Source organism: Emydura macquarii, unplaced genomic scaffold, assembly GCF_026122565.2.
Source record: "Emydura macquarii macquarii isolate MOO-44397 ecotype Brisbane River unplaced genomic scaffold, CSIRO-AGI_Emac_v2 contig_1253, whole genome shotgun sequence".
Taxonomy (NCBI): domain Eukaryota; kingdom Metazoa; phylum Chordata; order Testudines; family Chelidae; genus Emydura; species Emydura macquarii.
In genome coordinates, this window is record NW_027131390.1 from 101,369,726 (window position 1) to 101,396,046 (window position 26,321).

The 26,321-nt window shown below is 46.2% G+C and overlaps 1 protein-coding gene across 1 annotated transcript in view; it reads left to right on the forward strand.

Annotated features, from left to right (window-relative positions):
- The first annotated feature begins 5,905 nt into the window (after positions 1 to 5,905).
- ADCY5 (adenylate cyclase 5) overlaps positions 5,906 to 26,321 on the forward strand; it is a 301,690-nt gene continuing 281,274 nt past the window's right edge. Inside the window, exon 1 of the mRNA XM_067549629.1 lies at positions 5,906 to 8,379. Within this exon, the coding sequence (XP_067405730.1) occupies positions 7,390 to 8,379 (990 nt within the window). The 5' untranslated portion in view covers positions 5,906 to 7,389. The remainder of the gene's footprint in view (positions 8,380 to 26,321) is intronic.

The following is a 26,321-nucleotide window of genomic DNA, read 5'->3' on the forward strand; positions in this document are numbered from 1 at the left end:
TCACAAGTGTTCGCCATCCCTTTTGTTCTATAATCGTTCGTTGTTTGTCTTAGTTAGGTAGATTAGTCCTTAAGTATTGTTAACAGTGGTAGATAGTCCCAGTTGGGACTTTGCCTTGTGCCTCCTGTGGGAAAGCCTTTCCACTGAGCGACCCCCATGATAGTTACCTAAAGTGCCTGGGGGAAGCTTATAAGGAAAAATGCAAGATTTGTAAAGTTTTCAGACCTCGAACCCAAAAAGACAGAGAGATGCCCTTGAAAGCCTTACTAATGAAGGCAGCACTCAGACCGCCCTCCGAACCAACCCATTCTACCTCAGTATCGAGCGTGGCATCGGTGTAGAGTGTGCCGTCGACACCGGCCCCACATCAGCACTAGATTTCTTCCTCTCCATCGAGGAAGAAGCGGTGAAAGCAGCACACAGAGTGAGACTGCTCCCCTGCACCATCCAAGAAAGCGGGGTCAAGCATGAGGCCGGACTGAGGTCAGACAGTGGAGGTTCACTCGCCACCACCGCCAGAGCCTATGTCTCCAGCCAGAGAGCCACCCTGGACTCCTGGGATTGGGAGAGCGTCTCTGCACCTGCCAGCGCCGTTGACACCGGAGGCATTTCGTACAGCACGGACCTTGTTGGCCTTGCCCATGCAGCCCCTGACCCAGCCTCTGCCCAGAGAAAAGGTCCCTGTGTCGCAGAGGAAGCCCGCGTTGGGACTCCCTGGATGGCTTAGTCGATCCTCAGCGCCTGGGGGACGATCTCCAACAACCCGGTTGCCCTGAGTGGAAGAGTCGACACGGCGCCGCTCCCCGAGAAGTCGCTCCAGGTCACAGTCGCCGGAGCACCCCACATCAGCGGGGCACAGCGCGAGGTCACCCTCTCGGCACCAGTCGCAGTCCCCGGCACTGGCGAAACTCGTTCCAGGAGGAGATGCTTGTCTGGGTCGCTTGCAAGAGGGTCGCTGCTCCCCAGAAGGAAGTCGGCATCGCTCCCACTCCCCGGCACCGAGGAGTTTGCCCGAACCAGCGTGGCGCAGAACCCACTCGCCAGAGGGAGACTCGGCACTGAGGGGGAAGTGGCGCCCAAGCACCGCTGCAAGCATGCCAGTTCGTGGTCGGTGCATGATTCCCCGTGTTGGCATTGGTCACAGCACCGGCACCGTGGCTCATCATTTTCGTGATAGATGACATCGAGAGGGTCCTTAGGGTCCTTAGGCAGCGGCTCCCTTCTGCAGCCAGTGGGAGGGGAGTGGCAGGCTACTTTGAAAGCCCCTGCGGGCCAGAGGTTGGGAACCACCAGTATAGAGCCATTAAAAACAGAATATTTGCTACTTACACATTTAATGTGGCATTGTTCCCCATCCCAAGTAAGTAATGCAGTGCGCAAACCTCCATCTTTAAGATGCCCACTTGCACCTATTGCAATATAATGAACTGGCAAATGTTGCAATATTTACCTGTGACGCTGCATCTGGATCTATAGTGAATGTCTGTGTAAACGGAGGAGGTACTTTACGCTTTTAAGAGCCCTCTGTGATCTAATGTGCCTTCATTTAGCTCAGTGACTCTACAGGCAGTTCCTGCAGGGCAGCTGTGAGCTAAGCAGGGAGTGTCTCCTCTGCCCAAGATATACCACCATGTAAAGGCTTCCATGCTGGTGAACCCTGGATCCGCTGTGTGTCCATTTCTCTACAGTTACAAGCTACTGTGCATTTCTAGGCACGTCAATACCTGAAATTTAAATGCCTTTTAAAGCAGGGGGGAGGCTGAAAGGACCGATTTAGGAGAAAAAAATTAAGAACTGACACTACCTGGGGCCTGACTAAATGATGACTAAGCATCCTTGCAAAACTACCATGGAAATTTACCAGCTGAGGCACAAAATCCACTTGTCAACATTTATCTTTGTAATGATTCAAAAAGCAATCCTATTTAGGTCACATGAGCAAGCAGATGAGAATTCTGCAAGGTTGGGCTAAGGTGTGGGGAGAGCATGCTACCTAAGTAAGAATAAGATTTTGCACTTACACATTATATTGTCAAAGTTATATACATCTTCATTGACCTCTGAGACTTAGGCAAGTAATTTGCAAATCAGGAAACAGAGCATAATGTGTCTTAGTAAAAGTTACACAGCTAGTCAGTAGCTGAGGAGGGACTAGAACTCAGTAGTTCCTGGCTCCCACATCCATGCTTCATATATTAAGATTGGGGAATAATTTCCCAATGGAAGTGGTGGTAAAATATACTGTACAGAATAATCCTTTATTGGCAGGGGAATGTACGAAATGACGTAGGTCTCTCTTCCCTACATCTCTACCATGTTTGCATCCTAGTGACATGTTAGGCCTGCCTATATGAATTTAAAAAGGAAAGAAGTCCAGATGGTTCTGTTAGCAGCTTTCTTCTTTGAATAGCTCTTTTCATAGTGCATGGTTGTGATATATTGCACGTTTGGCTATTTTAGGTGTAAATTTTGTGTGTGAATTTAGCTTGGGTTATTTTCTTTGTTTTTGTTTTTTGTTACTGAAACACACATTTTTAAAAAATGATTGGTGATTTCAGGTGCCTTAATTTTCGAGTGCCCAACTAGAGTCATCTTCAAAAGGCGTGGTTGTCAGAGGACCTGATGGTCAGCCATTTCTGAAAATCACGTGCATTTAAGTTGTCTCATATTGGTTACCTGAAATCACTAAATCGCTTTTGAAAATTTAGGACGTGACGTTCCTGGAGCTAAGTATTTAAATCATTTAAAAGGCTTTTTCTTCCCTATTTCTGCCTCCATTCCCCTTGTCAATGGTAGGAGACAAGGAGTAACATTTTCAAACGCACACAAATGATTTAAAAGCTTAACTTTCCTTTAAAGCCAATAGACTTTAGTCTCGTAAGTCACTTGGATAAAATTTTCTCAAGTGATTAATAGTCCCCTGCTACCCGTGTGTTCATGGCCCAATCCCAAAGCTCCCATCTTGTCCAGACAAGGGCTGGACAAGACATACGTTTGCACTCCATCAGCCTGGGCTTATCCTTACATAGCCAATGGAATTGTGTTTAAGGAAGTGGAAATTCAAAACTGAAAGGGGAGTTTTACTTCTGGAGCTATTTACTTGCTGGTTAGTTATGTTCCTGGTTCATGAATATGAATGGGAGGTCAGGCTTATAGGACCTGCATGTTACGGCAAAAGATAAGAGTGAGTTTTGGGGGCCAAATCTTACTATGTGTTTTTATAGTACCTATCACAATAGGCCTTCTGTGGTGATTGGGGCTGCTGGGTCCTTCTGAAACACAAATAACTGCTTGTCTTTTTCATTGTTTCTGCAAGGTTGTGACTTGCCGTCTTGAATTACAAAGTTTATGAATTACCTGTACCAGGGCAGGATTGAGACAATTTGAAGTCCAGTGGGACACTAGTATCTGGCCCTTTTGCTGGGCTACATTATATTTCCAGTGCAAATTAAAGCTTATGAATAATTTCCCTGAAGATTGGCTACTTAGTAGGATCAAATTATTTCTAGATACTACTTCCACCAGTTGAAATGTAAAGGATTTGTTATGCCAACTATGACATTTTCAAACTGTACTGTATTGATATTGTTTATATCTTGTTTATATATTATAATACAATCTATACATTGCAAAATAAAATGACATGATGGGGAGGGATTGGAAACATGAATGGCACTTTACAAAGGGAGGGAGGTATTATTGCTGTATCACGGCTGGGGAAACTGAGAGACAGTGAGGGAAGTGACTTGCTCAAGGTCACCCAGCAGGCCAGTGGCAGAGACAGGAGTAGAACCCAGGTTTCTTGAATCCCAGTTCAATGCTTTCTTTGCTATGCAACCCTGCCTCTTTAACATGTTCCTGTGCAGTGATTTTTGCCCTTAGATGGAAGCACAGCATAGCTAGAGTGCATAAGAACCTGAGACTGGAATTCACTAAAAACTCCAGTGTTACCATGTATCACTATTTCACTGTGAACCTTTTGATAGCTGGTGTTTTTCCTAGAACCCTAGCTCCTGGAGTAATGTGATTACATGAGAATCTTAGATTTTATTTTGTACAGGTGGGAATTAAGTTTCTATCTCTCATCATTGTTTAATAAAAGCGTGCAAATGTGAACCCTAGAAGCTCAAAAACAAGAAGGAAAATGAAAAGACCCAACATTTATCATTTTATAAATCTCATGACTTTGTGGGGCTGACCCATGTTTTTTGTTTTCTTGGGGTTGGCAATTCTGAGATTGACTCCAAACACATCTCTGCCATGAGCTGAAATGGAGCACCCAGTCTGAACACTACCAAATTCCAAAGAAGTTTCAATTTGGATGAAAGGTAGGTGATCTGGGGTCCTTTGCTAGTAAATGGATATTGTGCCTTTCCACAGCATACTTTTAAAAAGCCATGCACCCATTTGCAAAGAGCATGCATTCTGAGGCCCCAATTCTGGACGGACATACACACATGCTTACATTTTAAGTCAATCAGAGGACTTATCGGCTTAAGTAATGAATGAGTGTTTGCAAGATCAGGATACCATAAATGGGGTAAACAACAGAATCACCAATGAGATCACCACTCTCTCTCCCCCCCCCGCCCCCCACACTTTTAGAAGGAAAGCCCTTTTAAAGATTAAATATAGTGTTCACTATCCATGAAAGTGTATTTTATATAGAGGTGTGGCAGAATTCAGTTGATATGCTTTTATAATTTTGATGGATTGTATCTTTATTTTAAGCATTTTTAGATTTGTATCATTTTAATTTTCACAGTTGCACAAAATTATGGGTTAAGTTTTTATCGATTTTAATTTTCACAGAGTAGAACATTGGAGGGGGGGAGTGTCAGGCAAGAATTATTTAATGCCAGCAGACAGTGGGATTCAAAAATGTAAAGCTTTATAAACATTGAAACAGAAATTGTCATCACATGTCAAAATACACAAAGTAAATATCCTTAAATCAGACTGTTTTCAAGCACTCTTTCTTCACCTATCTGTAAATGATGATTATTATTGATGGAAATATTTTTTATCAATTTGTGTGTGTATGGTGAAATCACTTTTGACATTCACCGATGAAAATCTAATCTTTCCACCACTACTGATGTCAATTCTTAAAGTTAAATATGTTTTAAAAGGGAACAAAATATATTCAAAGTACACTATATTTACAGACATGTATTTATGTACATACAGTGACCACGATTGCCAAAAGGAATTAATGAAGTTGGATGCCTCGTTTTTGGCTTCTGCACGTGAGATACCTTAAACTGGGGCTTGGGTTTCAGAGAGTGGGTAGTTGGTATTGCTTTGCAAATCTGCAGCTACCCCAGGACAGCGGGGGATCCCAATTTTATAGGTAGAGCCCTACAGATCTGCGAATAACGGACCAGATTCTCAGATCGGATTTTGTAGCCGGGCAGGGAGCACTTTCTGAAAATCGGGGCCTTTTAAAATGTCTCAAAGAGCACACCCAAAAACACAGGAGGAGAGAGCGCATCTTATCAGATCTATACATAAATATCGATTTGGCTTTTTGCAGCTGTTCAGCCCGGAGCCAATCGGGGCTGGAGCACTCCACCACAGAGCTCTCCCCTGCTGCCCTGGGCTCACTGCTTGTAAAATGCATCCACTGGGGCAGGAGGCAGGCTTGGAAGGAGATAAAGAATTCACTTTACAGATTCCAGCTGCCGCTGCGGGCCCGGCGGGCTCCGCCCCCCACCCCCAAACGGGGCCAGCTATTGGAAGAGAAACTCATTCAGCCGATCAGGTAGCCGAGCCGTCCAATGGGAGAAGGCAGCCGCTGAGCGAGCGCCAATCAGCCGGCGCCGAAGGCGGGGGCCTGGCGGGTCGGAGTGGGGTTGGAGGGGGGGCCGTACAAAGCCGAGTTGGAAAGGTGCGGATGGAATGTCTCTAGATGCGGCGCGGGCGCGGGGACGGGGCGAGTCGCCGCTGGCGGTGCCTGGGGCAGCCGGCGCTTCCGAGCGGCGTCTCCTGCCCGAGCCAGCCTCCTCTGCGAGAGAGCGCGAGCAGGCAGCGCAGCGCCCGGCTGCCCGCGCTGCATTTTCTTTGCATGGCATAGGAGGAGGAGGAGGAGGAAAGCCCCTCGCTGTCCGTCTCGTTTCTGGCATGGCAGGGGGAGGAAAGGCCCCCCTAGGCTGACTGCCGTAGGCAGGAGCAAAAGCTAGCTGGGCAGCCGCCGCCGGCGGAGGATGCGTGCATGAGCTGCCGGCTCCCCGTGGATCCTGCTCTGCAGAGAAGGCTGCATCGCCCCTGGAAGAGCAGCCCAGCGCCGCTTCCGTTCGGTGTGTCTGCGGCGGAGACCGCGCAGCGCCCCGCGCCGGGAGCCGCTGGAGAGAGCCTACCCCCGGGCGTGCTGCCGGCTGGGTCTTGCTACAGGAGTCGCTTGGTGTGGTTCCCCCGCCCCGAGCTCCCACTGCTGGGTCTGCAGCAAGCGCCAGCTCCCCGCCTGTCCTGCTGGTAGAGGAGGCAGCCCCTACGCCAGACCATCCGTGCACTGAGAGCCTAAAAACAATAACATTGGGAGGCAAAAAAAATCCAGGCGCCTCCTTGGCTGCAGCGCTCCCCGCCGGGGCCAGGCGGGATCGTGACCCTCCCTCTGCATGTTTTCTTTTTGCTCTGGGACTCACGGAGAAAGATCGGTCCCAAAAAACCGCCGCCGGCTCCCTGCGCCGTTGAACCGGTCCCGCTGACCTACCGATGGTGTCCGCGGCCGCTCCCGCCGGGGGGGAGTTGGTCGCGCTGATCCTCTGCCTCCCACGCTGCCGCCGGGGCGCGAACATGCCGCCGCTTCAGCCCGCTTCTCGTCAGGCCCCTCGGCGGGGGAGCCGCTGCCGCTGCCTGCCCTGGGCTGATCGCTTTGGGCCAGGAGAGGATGTGCAGTCCTGTGATGCTACGAAAACCGAGTAGCCGGGGCTGCGACTCCGCTTTGTGGGGGGAGTTCAGGTGATTTCCCCCCCCCTCGCTTTTTTGGGCCCCCCCCCCCCCCGCGTGGGAAAGTTTTACAATTATTTAAGCGAATGGCCAGTGCCCTAGAGACTCGGGAGAGGAAATGACGGAGGGGGGGGCACCCTCTAGGAAGCTGCAGCTGGGGGGGCCAGATATCCGTGCGGCACTTGTAGCTGGCTCCGGGAGACCCCAGCGGGTCGGGGGAGAAGCGGCTGGGGTCCCTCGCCGGACACTTGTAGCGCCGACCCCCCCTTGAGACTTTCGAGCCAGCCCTTTGCCAAAGGGGGCAGGAGCCGCCCCCCGTTCCCGGCTCTCCTGCGCCGGGGGAAAGATGCTCGGAAGATCAAGTCCCTTCTGGCTGTGAGCGGAGTTCCCCCGTTTCCTTTGCGGCTTGTCCCCTTTCCCCAACGCTCGGCGCTGCAGGGCATGTCCCGCTCCAACAGCGTCAGCCCCCCGGGCTTCGGCGCCCCTGCACCTCGGGGAGGCAGCGAGCAGCATCGATCCGCCTGGGGGGAAGCAGAGTCCAGGGCCAATGGCTATTCCTACCCCCTGCCCCCGGCCAGGTCAGAGGGCACGAAGCCCTCCCGCACGTCGAGCAGGTGGAGGAGCGAGGAAGATTACGAGCCCCAGCCCGGCAGGAACCGCGGGGAGAGCGGCTGCAGGATGATGAGTTTCCGATCCAAGTCGGCCTGGCAGGAGCACGGCGAAGACAGCCGCCGACCCCAGCGCAGAGGGGATCCCACTACTGCCACCAATACCGCCAGCCCTCGGCGCTTCGGGGAGCAGGGCGAGGTGCGGCCCCGCTCGGTGGAGCTGGGGCTGGAGGAGCGGCGAATCAAGGCCAAGATCGAGGAGCTGGAGGAGGAGGCAGGGGACTCCGAGGTGGCCTTCTCCATGGGCAGCTGCTGCGGCAGCCTGCTGCAGATCTTCAGGTCCAAGAAGTTCCAGTCGGAGAAGCTGGAGCGCCTCTACCAGCGCTACTTCTTCCGGCTCAACCAGAGCAGCCTCACCATGCTGATGGCCGTGCTGGTGCTGGTCTGCCTGGTCATGCTGATCTTCCACTCCGTGCACGGCCGCTACCAGGTGTCCTACTTGGCGGTGCTCTCGCTGGCCATCCTGCTGGTGGTGGGGTTGTGCGCCCTCTGCAACCGCAACGACTTCCACCAGGACCACATGTGGCTGGTCTGCTACTCCGTCATCCTGGCCATCGTGGCCGTGCAGGTGGTGGGGGTGCTGCTAGTCAGGCCCAGGAGCGCCTCCGAGGGCATCTGGTGGACTGTCTTCTTCATCTACAGCATCTACACGCTGCTGCCCGTCAGGATGAGGGCTGCCGTCATCAGCGGGGTGGTCCTCTCAGCCATCCACCTGGCCATCTCCCTGAAGACCAACGCGGAGGACAAGTTCCTGTTAAAGCAGGTGAGGCAGACTCTGGGCTCTAAGGTGCTGGTGGCTTTGGAAGGGGAAAGACTTCTGGGCTTAAATTTAGTTTTGTGGGTCTGTTTGGTAGCATGTCCTGGACACTGGTTTGTCTGGTGGTAGGTGGGAGTTTTCCTGGACTCTGGCTAGTCTGTAATCTTGCTCACCTCACTGTTGCTTTTCAGTAACCGCTTTAACTTCTTTCTTTCTTTGAATCTCATTTATTAGTTTTCAGTGAAAGGCACTTTGGCAAATAATGGTATTGACTAGCCCTGTTGATGGAGCCTTTCTGATTTATTTAAGGTCGATAGATCTCCACTAAACACACCTGTGGAATGGTACCTGTGCTTGGTGCCATGTGATGGAAAAAATGTGTGCAAAATTCTTGGTGCTCTGATGGGGGGAGAACTCTGCTTGGCTATAATTCTAGCGATCTGTAAAATGTCAGCGAAATGTACAGCCTGGCTTCAGAGATGTGTGTTCCATATGAGTTAATGCATGTAAGTCAGTGACCTAAAGAGAGGTGTTTGCTCTCTGAAATGTACAGTAAATGCCTAGAGTGTATAGAATCCATATGTTGCCAGCAATAACCTTGGTGGTTTTTTAAAAACAAAAAACAACTTGCATTTTAAACTCTTAACTGTGGTAGAATAAGTACCAGTGAGTGGCTCAGCTCATTGAAACAATAAGACTCATGGTGTGTCAATGTCTGTATTTTTAAAATTACCCATCTTTGTTTAGACAACATTAATACAAGGAATCTCTTTTCCTTTCCAAGCAGAACAAACAATGTTATGGGGTGGTTTGCTTAAGTATAAGACGCACGCTGACAATAGAAAACTGTCATTGTTTATCACCACGTCAAAAAAAGTTCTGAAAACCATTTTCATCCTGCAATGCATTGTAGTCTGTTTTATAATAGAAGTTAATATACACATCCCTGTTCAGAACTAAGAATTGACAATTAAATACAAATCAGGTATTGGAAGCTTACAGTCTTATCTTATCTAGCACTATATTTTATGATGCTGCGCTTTGCTGTGGCTGAACAAGTATTATCTCTTCTGAGATCTTCCAGTATCCACCTTATCATGAGTATTCTAGAGAGAGATTTCTTCTGAGGCCTGAATTTAAGCAGGGAAAACCTGATGGGATTGGGCCAGTGATACTGACTCTGTACAAGTCCAAAATATCACATAAAATGCATTTTGTCCACAAATTAGAAACTAGGTAAGCAAGCTTTACATTTTTCCAGTGGTCACTATAGAGATTTTTTTTAAACTGTAGATAGTGTATTTTTTTTGTATATGATATACATTGTTTTTTTTGTGTATTTATAGCAGGGCCTCCCTAATTATTACTATAATTTACAAGCATGACAGTTACTAATTGGTGGATTGTTTTGGGGGGGTTGAGTGGAAAGGTTCACTAACGCACTCAGATATTCTTCATTTGGATCCTGATCCTGCAAAGATTTGTGCAGAAGCTTAATTTTACACACCATGCGTAGTCCCGTGTAAGACAGTGAGACGACTCATGGTGCACTATTTGAAGCATGTGTGAAAATTATTAGGCCCTGATTTTGATGTCAAGCCTTTGCAAGGTGCTTGTAGTGAGATTTCCCCTGAAACCTCACAAAATAAATGATTCATATTTACAGTCCTGCATTTCCAAATGGCTATTGAAAGCATTACGTCTCATAACTAATAGTGAGGAAACTGAGTCACAGAAGTCAAGTGCTTGGCCCAAGGTCACAGAGTTTGGAAGAGCTGGGATTATAGCTCAGGCTTCCAGCTACTTTCTCTGATTCCTAGACTACCTGCCTTCTTTCTATTGCAGCACACTCACTGGTAAAATGTGAAGTACTAGCATGAATAAAACTGCACTTGTCAGAAATAATAACACTGCTACAATATCCCTACTCTTCAGGAGTAGCCCTCTCCCTTTTGCTAGCCAGGGAGAAAACTGATTTTGTCCCTCTTCCCCCCCGACCCCAAAAACCCTGCTGGCCAATCAGCAGAGGCCCCTTCCCTCCCTCTCCCAAAAAGCCAAGCAGTACAGCACATCTAGGAAGTTAAAACCCTTTTTGCCCACCCTAGAACCAGCCCTGGTACTCTCTTTGGTAATTCACAAATTACTGCATCAGCAATTGATCTCCCAATAATTCTATTGTGAGGTTCTGCAGTAGTTCAAGAATAACAGTTTACTTAAACACCATCACAGGATTCCTTTTAAGCTATTTCCAAAAATTAGTTTTCTACATGATCTTCTTGTGGCGTTTGTTTTGTTGAATCCAGATGTTCAGCTAGATCCTGAGCTGGTGTAAATCAGCCTAGCTCTATTGAAGTCCATGAAGCTACTCCCTGTTATACCAGCTGAGAATCTGGCCTGCTGTGTATTTGTGTACATATGTTCTCTCTCTAATATTAAAATCTGTATCTACAAAGCACATTGCCTCACAACTATTGTCAGCCCTTTCTGACGGAGGCTGTAGCTTGTTGCCATGGAAATCTCGTTTTTTCTTAGACTCTGCCCCACTGATGCATAGAAGCCCTCCTTCTCTATTTCTCTTACAACCAAGGCGTGCGGAGGTGGATGAAGGCTGGAAAAATCAAATGGCTTTTCCACCCTTTTCAGCTGACACTATTATCAGTTGTGATTTCACTCCCTTTAATGAAACCCTACTTGATGTGACTGTTGAACTGGTCAGTAATTGAACTCATGACCATCAAACCACCTGGTCCTTCAGCCATGGCTTCTTACTCGAAGTCCATTTTATCCATCTCCCTTTTCATAGCTCTTTGATCATGATACTAAAACTACATTCTTCCTCTCCTCTTTGGTGTGTGGGTTTGGTTATTTGCTTTTATTTTCTTCCAGTTGTATCAAAGCCAAACAAAACAGGTACTTGTTCAAGAATTGCAGATTGTCAGAATAAAGGGGCTCTGGACAGGCTCTGTTCTCACTCCCTGGGATATGGGCATGCAGGGGTGGGGAACTGGAAGGAAGGGGGCAGGTTGATGGTCAGGATTGGGCATGACCAGAGCCCGCTGCCCTTCGGCTGGTGTCAGCTGGTGAGGCCACATCTGGAGTATTGAGTCCAGTTCTAGGCCCCCCACTACAGAAAGGATGTAGACAAATTGCAGAGAGTCCTGGGGAGGGCAACTAAAATGATTTAGGGGGCCGGGGCACATGATTTATGAGGAGAGGCTGAGGGAACTGGGCTTTAGTTTGAAGAAGGGAAGAATGAGGGGGGATTTGATAGCAGCCTTCGACTACTTGAAGGGGGGTCCAGTTAGGATGTCAATAGGCTGTTCTCAGTGGTGGCAGATGACAGAACTAAGAGCAACTAAACAATTTTCACTAGGAGGGTGGTGACGCACTGGAATGGGTTACCTAAGGTATGGTGGAATCTCCATCTTTAGAGCTTTTTAAGGTGTGGCTTGACAAATCCCTGTCTGGGATGATGTAGTTGGGGGTGGTCCTGCTTTGAGCAGGGGGTTGGACTAGATGACCTCCTGAGGTCCCTTCCAACCCTATTCTTCTGTGATTCTATGTTTCCTGTGGGAAGTAGGGTATAAATTAGAGCAGCCCTGAGACTGTTATGACACTGGAAGCCATGCCTTCCCCTGCCTCTTAATGTCCTTGGAGTATGGGCAGCACAAAAGCAACCTAAACCACCCTGGCATGTGCACACGCTCCCGCTCTATGCTTTTCCCATGTTCAGTGCAGGACAGACTGAGAATCATGGCTATTGTGATTCCTCCCTTTCAGACCTATGCTGCTTTTAAAATAATTTTTCTGGCAATCTAAAATTTCCAAAAGTGGCCACTAAGCTAGGTCCTTCAATCTGAGGTACCTTAGACTTGATTTTTGGAAGCATTGAATGCTGGCTGCTCTGTCTGAGATCAACAAGAATTGCAGGTACTCCGCACCTCTGGAGATTGGGGTCAGGTCAAAAGTAGAGGTCATTTGCAGAAATGTTGGCCTTCTGCATCACCTGGTCAACTCTTCTTGCCTGGGAATGTGATGTTCCCCTAGTGCAATCTGGACTGGTGAATCACTGTGTCACCCCAATCCCCCACTCCTGGAGCCTGTCTTACTCTGCTCTGTTGTGAGAACTCCCACTGCTGGGCTGTTCATGCACAGCCTCCAGCAAGTGAGTTGCTCCCAACTAGCTGAGTGAGTGCTTCTAGCCAGCCACTCTTTGAATTACACAACAGAATGACCCCAGTCAACCCCCCAGTCCCAGATTCAACCCTAGGTACTTCTGTCTAACAATGTTCAGTGCAGCTCACTGAATAATGCAAGCTCCTAATAGTTTGTCAATTTAACAAAGAAATGGATATGCACCCGCCTTGTTACTTCCAGAGAAGTCTCCCACACACTTCAAACCAAATGGACTGCTTTAGGGAAAACAAACACATTTATTAACTACAGAAGGATTTTAAGTGATTGTAAGTCAAAGGGTAACACGTCAGATTTGGTCAGAATAAACAAAAGCAAACTCATTCTAAATTAAGCTTAGCACCTTCGGTACCCTTACAGACTTAGATGATTCTCGCTACAAGCTAGCTGGTTTCCCTTCAGCCAGGCTCTCCCCTTTTGGTCAGCACTTTAGTTGCTTGGTGGTGTTTGTAGATGGAGGAGGAAGAGAGTGAGAACCTGGCAAAATGTCTTTCCTTTTTAAAATGTTCCTTCTCCTCTCTCTGGGGCTTTGCCCTGCTCTTCCCTCTCCAGGTCAGGTGATGAACAGTGTCCTTACATGGATTCATTCATGTCCTAAGTCAGTGAGTACTACCTCCCCATGATTCCAAGCTGCCCCAGGGAAGGGGGTGGCTCACTCGAGACAATCTCCCGTGGATGCTCAGACCAGTCCTTTGTTCCTAGAATGCTGAGCTGGTTTTGTTCTATACATGCCTTAATGAGGAGCAAACTGCCGCTCTGCTTCTGGAGAGGTTTTGCCTGGATCTGTTTCAAGCCATGAGGACACATCTTTGGGAACATCACTTAGGGCAGCCTCATAACCATACACATGACATTGCAACAAACATATCACTATGACAATAATGCTCAGAACGTCATGAGCATTCCAGAAACATCTTATATGACATACTTTGCATTAAACACTACACAATTACACTATACGGGTGAACAGTGGGGTGCAGCGTGTCATAGGGAGTATGGAGAAAAGGAAATGTGAACTCTTATTATTACTGACCATTCCCAGTCCAGGACTGCACTAGATAAAAAGAAATAATCTTGTGTATGAAAGCATATTTACATACAAAGTGCTCTGTGGGAAGCAAAATCTCTTCCATGCATAAGTCAAACTACAAATCTTAATTGCTTATGTATTCCTTACACACCTGCAACTAATATTTAAAACAAAAACCCTTTATTTTCCAGTTTTATCCTTGAGTTATTTTGAGAACGCTTGGATTATAAATGTGATTCAGTGTACATATTGTATATCTTTTTGTGCTGAATTTTTCCATGAGGCAGTGATACGTTTCCAGCCTATGAATAAATGAGATCAGCTCCAAAATTAACATATAAAGACTATCAGTAAAATAGCCTTTTATGGTAACAAGACAGTCTACTACTTGCTCATTTGAAAAGAAGCCTGTTATCACTTAGTTGCTTTACAAATACAATAAAAGTGATATTGTGGTTTATCTATATTACAGTAGACCCGCAAATGTGCTTAGCTCTGTACAGACGCACGGGAAGAAGACCGAGCTTACAATGTAAAGCTGTAACGTTGAAAACAATTACGTATACGTTGTCAGTGGTTGGCTGTGTCTGTACACTCCCTGTGTGGATGCTGTCCCAGCTCTGCGCAGATAACCGAGACACAACTCCACGATCGAATAACTGAACACGACCACAGATCCGCTGAGCAACAAAGGCACCCAGCCAGGTTTATTGTGGGCAAGCATGGATGCTAGTATCCCTTAGACTCTACAGGACCACTAACACATGTATGCTTGTTACAATGGACCAACGCAGTAAACGGCGAGACTTTCTGGTTCCCCCTAGGCCAGACAAAGAGATTTCCTCTGAGACCTCTGACGTGTAGATGCCACCTGTTGACGTGGCAAGGTACCACCCTTTCTTGTGATAAGATACCACCCATTTCCTTGTGCTGGATGGTTTGGCCAAAACATCTCTATTCATCATATTAACAAGATATTTTTATCCATTATAGTGTCATCTGGAGAGGTCAGTAAGCCCTCGTTATCTCTGGGGTGTTAGGATGTCCTGATACCTTTCTGGAATGTGCTTGTGCCTAGTACGTCTTTGGAATGTGTGTTTGTTCTACCAGCTCTGTTCTTGCTAGTTACTGTGAGCCTGCCAACATTCACAGCATGACTTCTGCTCGCTTTGCTTTATAACAGACTTGACCCTTACTTTAGTTCAGGCCTCGCACCTGGCCTGTTATGCTAGGCCTCAGGCCTCACACCTGGCCTGTTATGCTAGGCCTTATGTTTCAAGCTCTTACTTTCTACTGCAGTATATACCTAACTTTACATATGTGAGTAGCTTCATTGACCACAGTGGGACTCCTCCAGTGTTAAGCTCAGGCCTGTGTGTCTGCAGGATCAGGGGCTGAGAATCCAATTGATGCTAATGGGCAGTCTTTCAGTAGACTTTTTTGGGCTTTGGAAAAAGAGAACCAGACTTGTGTTGCCGCATTTATTTCTGAGATGGCTGGCTCAATAACATAGTTGAGGAAAGGCGCTTGTAGTTTATTAACTTCAGGCCACGCAAGGTCGTCCAGTTATAATGTATCAGAGCGATAGATGGCTAGGAAAGTTGTGTCTTACACAAATAACCTTGTGGAAAGTAGAACCGAAATTACAATGCTTTTTTAAAGTAAGGTTTATTGTTAACCTTTCTCAAAAGAGTTCTAACAGCACAGTTCAGAAACAGCTGTACCATCATGTGGTTCTCTTTTATGGCACTCTCTTGATCCGAGCCTCCCACAGCTAGGCTTCTAGCTGTTCAGCCCCATCACAAACTCCTCTGTCATAACAATACTACTCTAATGATCCCCATGCCTGACTTCAGAGAACTGGGAATGTGTTGATCTCTCTCTCTCTCTCTGTAGATTTGTATTAATGATGCATTTTTGCTCTGCAGCTGAATGTTGGACCCTCACAAGAATGTAATATTCCACTCTCATTTCTATGTGACTGTAGGTCTACATATTTTTCTGTTTTTTTCATTTTCCTGAAATAAGCTCTTATTTTTAGCAAAGTTGGAGCTGCTCCTGTTAGAACATCAGCTCACAGAACGTATAACTCTTTATCATCTCATCAAGATGCTTCTTGTTGAATGTGATCTAATTAATGTTCAGTTAGTAGCCGTCGCACAGTCTACACACCAGAAGAAATGCCTATCTCTGTACTACATCTAGCCTGCAATAGCACACAGGATATTTAGGTCATGACTGATTTCTTGAGACTGACAGATGATCAGAAATGTCACTGCTGAGTTGATTTTTTTTTGTTGTTGTTGTTTTCAAATAGAAATTTGGGGTGGTCTTCGTTTATAAGTAGGGATAGACTTGCTGCCTGAAATGCAAAGCCCCACGTGTGACCTCCTTATGCTTGCTGATTTTTGTGCTTTCTCTATTATTTATTGGAAGTGGGGTTGGAGGCAAATCTAAATAATGCTAATCTGGGACTCAGTCCTGCTGTTCTTAAATATATGGGCCCAGATTCCACTACCCTTACTTATGTTGCATAATACCTTGCTCTCAGTAGCCCCATTGACTTCAGTAGAAGGACTCACACAGTAACGTACAACCTCATGTGAGTAATGGTGGCAGAATTTGTCCCAGGAATAGCTCATCTGAAGTCAATAAGAAATGCAAGATTAGGGGCCCGTGGTTTGGAAAACTCAAGTACCCAAAAGCAAAACTCAGTTAGACCCATACGATCTCACTGACTTCAGTGGGTGCTGCTGAGGAGAGAAATTAGCCCCAGTTTCTTGAGTCACTGAAACGTTGCTTATCTACCATCCTTAAAAGGAACATTGTTCTGTATCTGTATTGCAGTGGGTATGTGGCTTGAGGTTTTTAAAGTCTACTTATGAATGAATCTCTTCCCCATCTCTAATTTTCCCTAGCATGTCTTTTTTTTTTTTTTTTTTCCCCCTGCCAGAAAGGAAGCTTGTTAGATATGGAAGTATATTGTTACGTTCCCGGGTCCTGATGACTGCAAACGTAACAGGTAATATAATGTGTGAGTGCCGACAGTGTGTTTCAGTGCTGGAGAAGGTGCCCTTAATTCTCCTCCACTTCTGAACTGCCGCACTCTGTGGAGTGTTCACCAGCCCAGCAGACTGACCCGCTTGCACTTATGTGTTCTCATTCCTTCAGTAATGATTGCAGAGGCTTATGGCTGGCTGAGAGTAAATGAACTGAATATTAGACCTTTCTTGGTGGAGATGGTTTAGGTACACTTCTGTGCCAAGTGCAGTAATTCTAGTGAAAGAGTCATCACTCTAGTCACTTTTATGGCACTTGGGAAAAGGCAGGGCTATGCAAGTTTTGTTGTTGTTCTCGGTAGAGATGAAGCTGTTTCAGCCGAATGTTGATGGATTGTTTCATGCTTTGTACAGAGGGGAAATGCTAGCTTCACGTGTTCTTGAATCTTACAAGACACAGTTGACTGACCTCTAAGCATCTCGGGCTTGTTGTGTCTGTTTGATAGGATTTCAGCGGAGGGCGATAGCGAATGGGAATAAATAATGCTAGCAAAAGGGAAACAAAGCCCTTAAACTAGTGTCAGATATGGATTTTAGGTTGCCCACAATAGGGCCTCTTACTGACGTGGCCCTGAGCTTTAGAAGCCTTTAATTACAATGAAATGAACTCTAGCTGCAGCCTTCCAGAGTGGTGTAATATTTTACACCATACCCACGTTTTTAAGACTCTTATTAACTGAGGGTGTAAGATTTCCACAGGCTTCACTGAGAATCAGTTTGCTAGAAAACCTTGGCAGCACTGTCAAGCCACCGTTTGCTCCGGGGGTGTGAGCCTGCGCAGCCTTTGAAAACCCCACACCTGATCGAGACTCAAGAAAAGCAAAAAGTTTTGGGCAGGAGAAGTATGGGGGGAGTCTGAACTGGAATGTGAGCTTTAAGCACCAGGCCATTCTTCAGATGGATTGGGCTTGTATTTAGCTTGAACCCATTCAGTTGTCCACCAAAGCTTCGTTTGATTCTCCCCCACCTTGAGTGATTGAAGCATGTTATGTTAGCTTTTACAGCCTGCCTGTCTCTTCCTCCCCCATCTCCCTTAAGTGGAACACATCTGGAATATTTTCTTTATCTTGATTGTCGTGGTCAACTGAACAGAATCTTCTTGATCTCTTGTTAGAACTACTCATCCTGCAACCAAAAATCTCTAGCATTTAGTTAAACGTAAACTGAGCCTATTGTCACATGGTTGTTGTTACCTGGTTTACATTGGGTTTGTTAATGTGGTAAAGTGGGCCTCCCTTGTAGCTGTTCAGTGGCTTCTGAGAAACCACACGCTCTAGTTCCTGTTGTTTTTTTTTTTTCCTATGCTATAGAGCTGGGTGTGTTTGAGAAAACGGATCTGCTTTAGTTGTGGTGTGGGTGGGGTTTTAAAAGAGAGATTTTTAAGTATAACTCTTCTTGTGAGCCTAAGGCAAACTTTATTTTCTTGTATGTATTTTATTGAAGGATTGCTACACCATCCTGCATAGACAATATGTGCAAAAAATATACCGGAGGTAGAATTAGTGCATCGGAATCTCTCCTCACCTTCCTGATTGTCCAACAAATCTGTGTATATCTCTTCATGGTGTATGGGTGGAGGAGAACAATGGGGTGATGAAGAAAGGTGTGTGTTTGTGTGAGAAGAATGCAAATATTTAAAATCTTCTGTCTTGTTTTCCTGAAAAACAAATGACATGAAACTGACTTACTTGTGGCCATGGGTTTCTAGTTTCTTCATTAAGGGGTGTCCCTGTGGGCGCTCCACTTCAGATGTGAGTGCTCCACTTCAGGTGTCTGGCACACCCTCGCGTCCGGATTGGAGATTTTTGTTTGCAGTTCTAACTCAGGTTGTGCATGCACGGCTGAACTCGTGGCGCCGTTGGTGCCTTGAGCTGCTCGCATGCGATCCAAGTCCCTCACAGAGGCGATGAAGCTATGGACATGGTGTATCCATCATGGCATCAGTATCTCAGCTTTATACTGTCCTGGGCTCTAGAATATAACAGCGGATGCCCTCAGCAGAAGATTCACACAAAAACACGAATGGGAACTAAACAACATGGTCCTGCACAACATTTTCTGAAAGTGGGACCGTCCAACCACTGACCTATTTGCAACCCCACAGAACTGAAAATGCCCATGATTCTGTTCCAGAGGGTGCTTGGGAGCTAGATCGCAAGGTGAAGCCTTCCTAATCAGTTGGAATAGAGATCTACTTTACGCGTTTCCCCCATACCAATGATCCTAAAAGTCCTATACAAGATACACTCAGACAGAACGACTAATTCTCATAGCTCCAGCAAGGCTGAGACAAGCATGGTTTCCTTACCTTCTCCAGACGTCAATACGCACGCCTGTATCCTTCCAATGTGCAGGGTCCTACTACATCAGGACAATGGCCAAACTTTGCATCCCCACTTGGACAAACTCCACTTTACGGCATGGCTCCTACATGATTTCAAGGGGAAGAGTTAGACAGGTCAAAAGAGTGTTATTAAACATCAGAAAATTAACTCACAAAACTTACCTCCAAAAATGGACTATATTCAATGAGTGGTTTAAAAACATATATTACCTGTATAGGCTTCAATCCCATATGTACTGGAGTACATGCTCGATCAAGCCTGTCACTCAGCTCTCTCAAGGTCCACTTGGCCACTATAACTGTCTTCCATCTGAAAATAGGAGACAAGACGATCTTTACTTACCTGCTAGTCTAACATTTCCTTAGTGGCATACAAAACACACACCCAGAAATTTTCACACCTACTACCCTATGGAACCTGAACTTAGTACTTCACACTTTAACTATACATCCTTTTGGAACCATTAGCGACATGCTCCCTCATACACATGTCTGTGAAAGTAGCTTTATTTGTGGCTATAACATCTACACAACGTGTAGGGGAAATCGGGGCGCTTATGGCACACCTGCCCTACACAGTCTTTTACAAAGACAAAGTCACCCTACGTCCCCATCCAAAATTTCTGCCAAAGGTCAACTCAGCGTTCCACATTAATCAACAAATACACCTACCTATATTCCATCCAAAACCCCATGAGAACGCACAGAGTGCTTCGTTACACACATTAGATGTCAAATGAGCATTAGCATTTTACTCGGACAGCACGAAATCCTTCAGACAGACATCAAGACTCTATGTCCATTGTGGACCACTCTACAGGGGGGACCATATCCAAAGAGAGACTAAGTGGATAAAAGACTGCATCCACTTATGTTACACCCTTAAAAATGTGCAGCCACCTCAAGTGATTAGAGCACACCCCACCAGAGGAATGGCAGCATGCACAGCCTTCCTTAAAAATGTTCCAATAGCAGACGTATCAGAACGGCCACATGGCCTCCATACACATATTTACTTAACACTACGCCCTTGACCAGGTCAGATGCAACCAGGTCTAAATGTTCTATCATCCGTAGACCAGACCACCTCCAAAGTTTCCTCTGCCAAATGAGGGATACTGCTTCATACTCACCTGAAGTGCAGCACCCACAGGGACACCACTCGAAGAAGAGAAAGTTACTCATCTGTGCAGTAACTGAGGTTCTTCAAGATGTGTCCCCCCTGTGGGTGCTCCATTACTCTCCCTCCTTCCCTCTACTTCGGAGCCCATACCTGTTGTTGCTCCATGGTGGATAAGGAACAGAGGGACTTGGGGTGCATGCACATGGCTCGAGGTGTCAACGGTGCTGCGAATCGGGGCGCAGGCACATGCACCCGGCTCGAGGGGCCAACGGGAACTGTAGACAAAAACCTTTCTCTTGTATCAGATTCCTCCTTATTTTTTTTTTTTTTTTTTTTTAACATTAACAGTCTTTGGTACCTTCCATCCAATGGAGCCTCTTTCTTACCGCTCACTACTTTCTTACTGATCTCCACTTCAGCCTTTAGAGACGAAACCCTCTCAGCCAGCCAAAGCCCAGTCCTGTTTGCAGTGAGACCCTGGCAGGTGCTGACTAAGGGAGATATGGGGAGTGGAAGTAGAATAACTACGAGTAAGAATAATTTAGTTCAGGTTTCACCTTATCTTAATGGTGAGGTTGTCTAAATGGGGAAACATTCTCCAAAGGGAAACTGGAACCTGGCTGAAGCAAAGTTAGAGATGATTTGACGTCTAGACCCCATCACAAGCCCGTGAAGACTTTGGAGCCACACTCGCGTTTGTGGAATGGAAGGTAACTCTCTGCCTAATCTTGCATCAAGACGGGGGAAGGGTCAGAGGGCTGTATGCTGTCAGAGCACCTTCGTTGTCAGTGAAGCAAAACCACAGAAGTAAATCTTAGAGGAGGACTAGCTATGTCATAGGACAGGATGCCCTTTTACTAACATAACCCAGCAAACATGAAAGAGGATATTCCAGATGTGGGTTTTAAAAAAAGAAATTCCTTCCTGTAAAGTTTGACATCTCCTGACTCACCCAAGCAAGAGAACACCTGCTATAGCTGGGTCTCTAGCTTTCCAACCAATGTGGGGTGAGTTTCATGCACTTCACGAGATCATACCTTGTACCAGGCAAAATAAGAGCTCATGGTGCTTTCAGCATCCATAGCTGGGGCACATCTGGGAAGTTCTGTGCTTTGGCGGTCGCTGGCAAACTTGAAGCCTCACCAGTCATCAGGCTGACACCAATAGGAATTGCATAATTTAGTAGTAGGCTTGAAGTACTGTGGAAATGGGTGCAGGGGTAGTTCTGCATTGACCCTTGGGGAACCAACTAAATGACTTAATAGAACTTTCCCATTTTAAATGTCATTGGAAACGTGGCCCCTGTTTTCAGCTTTTGGCTCCTATGTTTGAAGCATTTAGAATTTCCCTGAACACTTCAGTGGCCTGATTATCTCATGGGCTGATAGAATTGGATATCTTCAGTCTGGCGAGGCAAAGATAAGCTTCCTGTATGAAGGGCAGTAGGCTCAACCGCTTAGGAGCTTGTTGGCAGTGCTTGTGTCTCTGACAGACCATTAGCAGTGCAGCTCATTGGCGCACCTTCTGACATTCATTAAGGCTTTCATTTTAATTGTCTTTATAAAAAGTCGGTGGATAATGCCAGGCTGTATTTATGTTTCACTCTTCCCGGAAGGCTTGCCACTCTGCTCTTTTCTGCATGCATGAGAAGTTGCTAATGCAGTGGTCCTCAACCTTTTTGGCCTGACGGCCACAGATGATATTTTTACAACCCTGAAGGGCCACCAGCCTCCACCAGCAGCCCCACCTCCACCCCCCAGCAGCTGGCCGGAAGGAGTTCAGTGAGGAGGCTGCCTCCTTGCTCATCTCCTGTCCACCTGGCTGCATCAGGGAAACAGCACATGTCCTGTAGCCCCGTGTGCTCTACCTGGGTCCCTAGGCAGTGGCTCCCTTCTGAAGCCAGGGGGCTAGGAGATCAGTGCTCACCTCCCTCTGGCTCCAGCAGAGACCCCAGCATGTAGGTAGCCAGGCAGAGCGCTTTGCTGTTCTCCCTGCTACAGCCAGAGGGAATGGAGCACTGATCTCCCATCCCTTTGGCTGCAGCCAGGAGCCTGCACCGGCCTTGCAGCCCCGCAGCAACGTGCTCCACCTGGATCCTTAGGCAGCGATCCCCTTCTGCAGCCAGCGGGAGGGGAGCAGCAGGCCACTTTGAAAGACCCACAGGTTGGGAACCACTGTGCTAATGTGACTAGGATGTATTCTCCCCACCTCCCTAGATGCAAAGAAAATGAACCCTATTTGTGTATGCAAGCTGTTCTCTAGACTTTTTCAGCTAACGGCGCCAAGTAAACCCGATGCATGCAGCAGAATAGTTTGCATGTGCATGGTCTCTTCTGTGGGATGGCTTGGTGACGTGAGCACCTGAAGGGAAATAGACTCCCCAGGTCTGAGTCCCGCCAACGTACGTAACTACTTGCCTTTAGATAAACAGAATTCTCTGCAGTTCATTTGGTGGTGAGGTGTTCAGAAGAAACTAACAAAATCCAGAGGTTCTGTCTGCTCTGCATAGACATTTAAAGCTCCTGTGAAACACCTCGTTTGTCTTGGCCTTCTTAGAATGCCCCTGCCTCCCACACCGCTGTTGAGGCATGCTGTGCTTTGGTTATTAGCTTTCGCCCTTCGTCTCAGTGGAGGCTCCATTTCAGTGATGCTCTAAAGTGTTTTAAGATCCTCTTTGGGATTAAAGCTGCTCTAGAAACCTGTCTCACATGACGATGCTAGAGAAATGTGTGCATTGTGGAGAGTAACCCAGAGGAGAGGTAGCCTTTAGTGGGAGGGATATAAGTGAAGAAATGGTTCTTTCCAGGTGTTAGGAATAGATCTGCTAAATAAGTGACTTCAGCAAATTGTTAATCTCTTTTTAAAAAAGAAAGTTTCTTGTGCTTCCTCTGAAGCACTCTGTTTGCAGTTCACATGCCGCGTGCAGCCTGGCTCTGTGGCTGAAAGACTTTGGCACTGCTGCATAGAAAGCTTTGTCACAGAGAAGCTAGTGCAAACCATGCCTCAGCAGGGTGCCCCTTTCCAAAACGCTATGATGCCCTCTTTTCTCTTTGTTCCCCACTTCTGACAGCAGCAGAAGCTAATTGCTGCAAGCAGTAGTCCCTTAGCATGTGAGCTTATGGACATGGCTAATTTCTGGAGTAAGCCATGTGGTAGAAGACTAGTCAAATCAGTATTTCCAAGAACAGCAAAATTGCCAGCTAGTGTTCAGAGGACATTGCATCACTCTCGTACTTGTGTGTGAATGATGCATCTTTTCCATTTGCTAGCAGGTACCTATGGCACGGATGTCTATTCTCGATTTTAATAAACGAGGGATTTATGCAGAGAACTCACGAATACATAAATGAATGTTTCCATATGATGTGATTTTTAAGGCAGCCCTTTCTAACTATTTTTGAGAGGAAGGAGGAGAAATCTCCTCATGTTATCAGTGAAGAAATGAAACTGCACAGTGTGGTTGGAGATGCTGCAACACTGTCTTTGTCTCCCACATGTCACAAGGTAACAGAAACCTTCAAAGCTACTCCTGTGTGACATGTTACTAGTGTGTGAATTAGGGTTCTACAGTGAGAGTTGCTTTCTCATGACACTCAAGAACATTCCCTTGGTTCACTTTAAGAAGTGAGTGTCTGAAATACACCTGCCACATGAAAAGACTTGTTTATTTGTTAAAGGCCAGAAAGGATCACTATGATCATCTAGTCTGACTTTCTGCATAACAGAGGCCATTGACTGACTCTCAGGTGGCAATAATGATTTCTTCCTTTTCCTTCCCCTTGAACACTAAATATTGAATCATGCAGTATTGGCCAATTAAAAAAATGAATACAAAATTATCTCTGAACTGAAATGAACTGACCCGATGCCTTTTTTCCTCTTTAATGAGTAAGGATGATAGTGCTTTGTGATGCAGAGTGTTGAGGAACACTTTGCTGCCTGTGGGTGAGATGTAAAACAGAGATCCTGACAGCTTGTGGTCATTAAAGATTCTCCTGGGACTTTTCCCAAGTAGAGGGCTTTGATATGCCATCCATATTTCATGTTGGGTAATTCCATTTTTACCTCCCTCAGTTCTCTGTAATTTCAACTGGGCATGAGCTTCTTCACTTGCGGTTCTGGAGCCTTTGATAGGGCTGCTATGCAGGGTTCAACGGTTGCTGCATGCAAATAACTTTACACTGCTGTGAGAGAAACTTGCCAGACTGCAGACAAGTCCGAAAAATGCAGATGTTAAGGTTCCAACTAGCATCTTATCTGGGTCCCATTGTACATAGGACGTAATGCACCTTGACTACTAGTTAAAGGCACGTATTAATATGTTGGGCCAAGTTCAATCCTAGAGTAAGCCTGCACTGAAGTTTGTGGAAGTCACTAAATCACATTTTTGACTAAAACTTCCCTTTTTTTTATGTGCTTTTTGGCTTAGAATGTGCCATGGATTCCAGAACCTGTGGAAATGTTTGAAATTGATAGCTGGGAAGGGGTTCCATGGCTAGGAAGTAGATTTCCCCACCCACTCTCCTTACCCCAGGTATCTTCTCTCCACTTGGGGAAATAGATCTCATGGCTCACTTGTTAATCTGAGGATTGATCCCAGTGTCATAAGACTGTTCCATACATTTGTACAGCAACTGATTGGTGCCTCTAGGAACTACAGTAGTACAAATAATATTGTTAAACCCTAAGAGACCTCCACCATTTGGACATCGGTTCCCCATCTAATCCCTCTCAATCCTTTGGAAAAAATGAGATTAAGGGGGGATATGATAGCAGTCTTCAGATACGTGAAAGGCTGTCATAAAAAAGATGGAGAAAAGTTGTTCTCTTTTGCCACAGAGAGCAAGATGAGAAGCAATGGGTTCAAACTACAGCATAACAGATTTAGATTAGATCTCAGGGGAAAACTTCCTAACTGTAAGAACAGTAGGACAATGGAACAGACCGCCGCAGGAGGTTGTGGAAGCTCCTTCACTGGAGGTTTTCAGAAGGAGGCTGGATGGCCATCCATCTTAGATGGTTTAGACACCACAAATCCTGCATCTTGGCAGGGGGTTAGACCAGATGACTCCTGTGGTCCCTTCTAACCCTATGATTCTCCCCTGGCTTGGATAAGCATGCTCAGTCCATTCGCCTGCTGACTTATTGGATGCAGTTTGCAACCACCCTAGTGGTTCTGAAGTGACATGCACGTTCTTTGAAGTGTGTTTGGGTTGATGCTGTTCAGAATGCATGCTGCTTTGTAACTAGCATATTAAGATCTCTGAACATTTCTGTACCGCTTAGAAATACCTGCTGGTGCCTCTATTTCCTCTTGCATTTAAAAATCTAGGAAACAAAATAAAAAAAAAATCTGTTGTGGCATTTAGTATGTCCTAGCTGAGGGAAGAGACACACCTGCACAAGTTGGGACTTTTTAGTAACATTAACTTGACCATACTATACTGCACATATGTGGTAAACTTCTGTCAGAACTGACCCACCCTTCCTCTTCAGTGCAAGCTTCTGCCCTGCTGTCCCACCGATGTGCTTTATCTAGGGTGACCAGATGTCCTGATTTTTATAGGACAGTCCTGATATTTGGGGCTTTTTCTTATATTTTAGTGCTTATGATGCTCCCGCCCCCTGTCCCAATTTTTCACACTTACAGTCTGGTCACTCTGGCTTCAATCCTCTCCAAGAGGTGAGAGAACTGCTCTCTTGTCCTGTCTACCCTTGATCCCTTTAATGAATCTGCTAATAAGGATGTCAGTTGTTGTTGTCTTTCTGCTATAGTCACTCGTTTGCTGGAAGCTGCTGGGAGATTACAGAACTCATTCCACATGGACCATAGAAATATCATCCGTGACTACCAGCTCTCAATCCCTATTGACCTGGGCTGGAACTGACCCCACTGCCAACTCCTCGAGGAGTCCTATTCCCTGTAACGTATGTTGTTAAAATATTAACTTGTGACTCTAAATTGTTAAATATCAGTGTGTCAGGTGACCATGATTTGCATTTAACTGGCCTCTTTAAGAGTAAAAGCTTTCTGTGGTAGGTTTCTTTTATTACAGGAGGTTTACATACAGAAGCAGTAATGAGCAGCCAGTTAGTGTCAAAACATCCTTCCTTCCTTCCCCCAAGATCAATGGACCGAGCATGTATGAGAACTCATGAGTCGGAAAGGTGAGAGAAGAGGGCACACTGGTTTCAAAC